Source organism: Micropterus salmoides, unplaced genomic scaffold, assembly GCF_014851395.1.
Source record: "Micropterus salmoides isolate LMB-PRFRI ecotype aquatic unplaced genomic scaffold, ASM1485139v1 Ms_hic_scaffold_2, whole genome shotgun sequence".
NCBI classification, from domain to species: Eukaryota; Metazoa; Chordata; class Actinopteri; order Centrarchiformes; family Centrarchidae; genus Micropterus; species Micropterus salmoides.
Window position 1 is genome coordinate 45,416,968 of NW_024041150.1, and position 6,109 is coordinate 45,423,076.

General features: G+C 41.7%; 1 protein-coding gene across 2 annotated transcripts; it reads right to left on the reverse strand.

The window, feature by feature from the left end:
• Positions 1-258: 258 nt before the first annotated feature.
• On the reverse strand, positions 259-5,637 carry LOC119911729 (butyrophilin subfamily 2 member A2-like). 2 transcript variants are annotated; one of them, XM_038730627.1, is made up of 3 exons: positions 5,509-5,637; positions 2,414-2,752; positions 259-2,248 (listed from the first exon to the last, which is right to left on the reverse strand). In XM_038730627.1, exons 1-3 carry the CDS (start codon positions 5,555-5,557, stop codon positions 2,109-2,111), a joined length of 528 nt encoding a protein of 175 aa, XP_038586555.1. In that variant the 5' UTR covers positions 5,558-5,637; the 3' UTR covers positions 259-2,108. The 2 variants fall into 2 exon arrangements, with proteins under 2 accessions (XP_038586555.1, XP_038586554.1); XM_038730626.1 differs by having other exon boundaries at positions 259-2,752.
• Between the last annotated feature and the right edge of the window lie 472 nt (positions 5,638-6,109).

A 6,109-nucleotide genomic window follows, 5' to 3' on the forward strand; every position in this document is an offset into this window, starting at 1 on the left:
TGCAGTTACAGGTTCCTCTGCCAATTAAGATTTTACATAAAACATGATGCACTCAGAGATAATCTTCCAACATCAGGAAAATCACTGTACCATATATGATACAACCATCTGAGTAGGGTATTATCATAATGACTTTTACTTTTCATACATTTATGTTTATTTTATTGTTAAAAATGAGTAACAAGTTGAAAAGAGCTCAGTGGTGTGTTGTGGACTCGATGCACTTACTGTTGCAGGTAATGACATAGGAATCAACAGTTCAGGTTCACATACAGTTTATTATTACTTTTAGATTGACAGAAACAGAAAGTCACAGTTAGAACACAAAAAGGTCTTCATGAAATTTTACATAATGCAATGGAGTTACAAGAAACCATCAACTCACACAAAACAGAACCTGCCAGTTTTCAATATACATTTATATACAATATAAAAATAGAAAAGCAACTTCAACAGCTTTAAAAGTTAAATATTTAGACAACCTAAGTTGATATACAGCCTATTGCAATATAAATTTCAACATATAATGCTGTAAATAAACATTTCAAAAGATAAAAGGGTTTAAATAAATGTTTAGTGTGTGAATAAATCCTAAATTGGAACCAGAACCCTTAAAAATCGGGGGTCAGTGCGCATGTGTGGAGGTAGTGTCTATGGGTGTGAGAGTGTGTAGTGGCAGAAGAGGAACTTGCTGTAGAGACAGAGCCTAAACTTCACCGGTGTTGTGCCGAATTGCCCGCACCTGGCAGGACATTCGAATCATTCATCACCATTGATGAACCACACAAAGAATATTATATAGTTTTTAAATAGGATGAATTGAAATAGATGAAGCGAGGAGCCGCGACGTACACGCAGCTGTCGGCTGCAGGGCATCCATGCAAAACTCTGCACAAGACCGGTGAATGGCGAGCAGAGGAAAACGGGAAAACAATAAGTCTCAGTTTAGCTGGAAATGTACAGTGTAAGTTACAGCAGAGACTCGTGAATAGAGACTGCAGCTCTGCAGCTTCTCCGGATGAAAGCAGAGCTTCCTTGTGTTAACCCCCCACCCCCGCACGCAATGTCTGTGCAAAAACATACACATGACTCGACCATCAGACAACTATAGGCAAGACTCGACAATTCTGATTCAACTATATAAATCCTTCATCGAGGACAGCCCTATTATAGAGAAACCAGAGGAAAGGATAAGTTATTTTTAGTCAATATTTCTTTTATTAACTCAGTAATTTGATGTTTTTCAGTTTCAAGTTTATATGGTGTGTTGTAATGAATTCCAATGACTAAATTTCCAATTAATCATTTACTTCATTACTCATTTCCCAGCATGCTTTGCATTAAGGTTGAAATGCTTATGAAGTTTTAAATATTTTCCTAAGTGTACAACAGTAGAAACAAACCAGCTGTCCTATTTAGTGATGATCCCGTCTGTAGATTCTCCGCAGATTTGAGACTGTGGCTCTGAGTTGCATCGGGTGCTTTGACCACAGGTCTATTCTTAATGTCAGATGAGGTCCTGGCCTAGTTTTGTTTTCAATTTTCTAGAGTCGTCTGTTCATGAAGGTCCCTGTGATACATCAGTGCTGAGGTCGGGGCTGGAAGCCACCAATGACATTTACTCTCTTTACTGTGTCAAAGTCGTTTTACAGTCTGCTCTTTGATTACTATTTTAAAAATCTATAATTTTACATGTACCTAATTATGTTTTATACATCCTGCAGCTGCTGTGGAGTTTATATTGTCTCTAGATCTCTGTGCTGCCTTATTAATGCTTTATTCTGCTGTTTAAGTAGCAGCTTATTAAATGGAGCTTAATGAAGTGTGTTGCACCTGCTGCAGTGTCCATAGCTCTTTTTATTTACTGTCAGGCAGTTTTGTTTCATTGTCAGAGTTTTGGCTCTTTTCTGGTAAGAAAGGTAGCAATCTATGAACAGAAAAAATATTTGTTTGCACTGATGAGCCAGACCATCATGGTGGAAAACCCTCAAATGCCAGATTAACACATTCACACCCACAGAAAGAATCAAAATCAAGTTGAACATATGAAATGTGGTGGAAAGGGATCTGTGACAAGTCAGAAGAACGGATCGTTCACAGCTTCATCATCAGCAGGCTGTTCTGGTTTCTTGTCTTTTATATTTCTGGACAACCAATCCGACAGCAACTAAACAAAGCAGAACAAAAGCTGCTCCCAGTCCATAGTAATGTCTGTAGTTTCCCTCCATGACGTCTCCGCTGTTGGACCCTGAAGATCAAAGTGCATATTAGTCAGGAAATGAGTGAACAGTGGAACAGCCTCCATTTACTCTTCTATATCTTCTATATTCCTCATGTTTGACTCTCAGAATCAACATGGAATAAACTGCAGCTACAACATGGCACACAGACACACTGACCTCCACAAACTCACCTGAAACCTCCAGCTGGTAGATTCTGATTGGCTCAGTCTCAATGACAGCTTTCTCACTTGACTCACTTGCTGCAACTCGGCACTCATATGTTCCAGCGTCGTTGCTGCTCACGTTCTTCAGAATTAAAGACACGTCTCCGTCCTTCAGCTCTCTGTCCACCAGCTGCACCCGGCCTTTAAATGATGGGTGCTGGTAGGTTGGATCTGAGAGTCGACTTTTGTAAAGGAAGACGTACTCTGGCTGCAGGTCAGGTCTGCTCCATTCTACAGCTCTGATGGAGGCTTCACCAGCCTGACATGGCAGAATGACGTCATCTCCAGGTTTCACTCGTACCACATCTAAAAACAATAAAAACATCCAGAGAGAAAAAGTAATTACATTTCAAAAGGACTCCACAGGACGATACAGTGAGAACATCTTTGTTTAAACAGAAGGCCTCTTCACACCTGTGATCATGGGAACATTCAATAATTAGTTACATGATTTTGCTCCCACAGTGTTTAGACTTGTTGTGAAACATGAAGCTGTGTCAAAATGCTGATGTGATTAAATGGCAACATTCACACAGCCACTCAGTGACGTCTCTTTAAATTCAGAGATAAATGAGAAGTCGTACCAACTTGTGACAATATGACTTTAAAGTACTTCCTTTTTAAAACTAATAAGCATCATTTGCTAAAGACAAAGAGAATGCACTAATTATAAATCCCATGTAAACCTCTAAGCACTTCGTTTTATTTTTGCTTTTGCTTGGGCTGATTGGGAATAGCAATAAGGTCAGGCTTCCGTTCTGCTCTGTCAGGGAGGAATTCAGCGTGGCACAGACGTGAGAACACATGCAGTACACCAGATCAAGGGACACCAAAGTGTCCGGTGCTGGTATTGTAGTAAGGACAGGGAGGAAGTGGAGGACAGCCAATGCAGTAATGCCGGCAGAAGTTCGGCTGAAGCACTAGCGCCTCTGGGGAGTGGGGCACAGGGCAGGACTGGACTTGGGTGCAGAGCATCACCCCAGTATGACACAGCAAGCGGGAAGGAGAAGCAGATGTTGTTCTTCAGGGGAGGAAGAGTGAGCAAGCAGAACAGTAGCAATGAGAAAGCAGGATGGATAAAGTGGGAACAGGCTATGGAGTGGCCTGTTACCTGGCCGGACATGTGGAGATGAAACCTGCGCAAGTTCTTGATTCTGGGGGTCTACGATTTACATTTACATTTACTCATTTGGTAGACGCTTTTATCCAAAGTGACTTACATTTGAGGATGTCCTTCCCATCCCATCTAACACACTGAGCAAACATCCTATGCAGTTGTCAAAAGGAGCTGGGTGATGGGCATTATCGCTGGAGACATGGCCAGGTCCTCAAGTCCATTGCAGAGGCAATCTACAAGGGGATTAACGACTGCAGATATACCCACTAAACAGCCAAGACGATAGTGTTTGTGAAGGAGGGAGACCGGCCACGGAAGAAAAACTCAAGAGCTGCTCTGTTGGTTTTCTTGCCATGGCACAAGACAGGGTGATGACACTTCCCAGGATGTGTGATGGGTTCTTCCTAAAATCCACAACCATCTCCTCTGTCTGAAGAGAGTTATGCTCGTGGTCGTTCTGACTACAACAGGTCACTAAATTGTCAGCCTCCCACCTCTAGGTGGACTTTACCCAACCAGATATGAGCTAAATGATGGTTGTGTCATTTGCAGACTTGAAGAGCTTGACACACTGGTGACTTGAGGTGCAGCTGTTGATGTATAGGGAGGAGGGAAGGGATGGTCCGAGAGTCAGACACGTTTTCCAACTTCATGTGCTGCCTCCTTTCAGACAAAATTACTGTGATCCACCTTAAAAGCAAACCTCATGCTTCACCTTATTAAATCTAAAACTTAAAACGTGTAGTTTCATCAACTGAACAATTCTATTCAAGGCACTGTCTGTGGAGTGGAGGCTTTTAACAAACACAACATCCCTGTGTTTTTTAAACCCAAGAACACACTAAGACAGATGCTGGTCCACCCCAAAGACCACAAACACAAGAAAAGCAATCTAGTGTATGCGGTCCAATGCAGTGAGGAATGCACAGACCTGTATATTGGGGAGACTAAACAACCACGACACAAACGCATGGCTCAACACAGAAGGGCCAACTCCTCAGGTCAAGACTCTGCTGTCTACTTACATCTGAAGGACAGAGGACACTCGTTTGAGGACCACCAGGTGCACATTTTAGACAGAGAAGATGGATGGTTTGAAAGAGGTGTCAAGGAAGCATCTACACCAGGGTTGAGAAGCCGTCACTGAACAGGGGAGGGGGTCTACGCCACCACTTATCCCCCACTCACAATGCTGTCCTTTCATCACTTCCCAGGAAACTCAACAAACGTAACCTATTGGCCTCAGGTGAAGATACCAACGATGGTCGTTCAGTCTTGGCCACAGGTAGTCGTAACGACCATAATGACAACAGCCAGGAGCACTAACGAACCAGCGGTATTAACGATCCTGGCAAAAAACCCCACTGAGGTTAAATAGCTGAGTTTCCCTACCAGTCTCTCTTGGATGAGGGACGAAACTTCTTCTAGTATCTTAAACCAAGTCCAGTTGCCATTGACTTCTCACAATCTGCCAGTTCTCTTTTCTGCCCTCTCCATATCACTCCCACTTTTCATGAACCAACCACTCACAGCCTAGATGGGCAGGACGTTGACAAAATGTTGACAGCAATCCAATACCAGCTGACACGCATACCAACATGTGAATGGGGAGTACAGGGAGAACCGGTTTTTTTGCACTTGCCACAAGCACTAAACAAAAGTGATTATTCTTTCAAAACTGTGCACTTGATCTAAACAGTCTGACAGTGGGTATATTCTAAATAATTGACAAAGTTGAATACGTCACTTATCCTTGACAAGCCCAATATTGATCTATCAGAAAGTACATTTAAATATCCTCCATCAGCAACCGCTTATCCTGCGTACAGGACATTTAAATATGTTTACACTTAACATAAAGCACCACCTAAATTTGAAGTATTTCATGCGAAACAATTCCTACATTGTTCATTCATGAATCTATTAACAATCAGCTCATCTTTACCAGAAGCTGCTTGAGATAGAAGGACCAAAAGGAACACGAGCTTATCCATCGGAGAGGAGGTGTGTTCATCTGCTGCTGTTACTGCGTTCTGTAATCACACTGCACTGGTAGAAAATGATCGGAACTAGATGGCAGACAGTAAGAGGTACTGTGTGGTGCTCCTCCCTGACTGGGCGGATCTTAAAGAAAGATTTGTGGGATAACGGGAAGTCACAAAATGAAACAAAGTAATTCAGGGCTTCTGCATTCTGCAGTGTGGGTCAAAGATAAACACATTAATAACATAAATATGTAACAAATATAACCAATGAATCTATTTTTCTTATGTTTAAAGAGTCATATTTCTTTAGTGATCCATTATGAATGATGGGATTCTGGTACTGTAAAGTTTGAAAATGTCACTCAGTATTGTTAAATATCATGCAACATCAGTTCATACTTACACTGAACAAAAAAATAAATGCAAAACTTTTGTTTTTGCCCCCATTCATCAAGAGCTGAACTTCATGATCTAAGACTTGCTCTATGTACACAAAAGGCCTATATTTCTCAAATATTGTTCACAAATCTGTCGAAATTTGTGTTAGTGAGCCAAGATCAT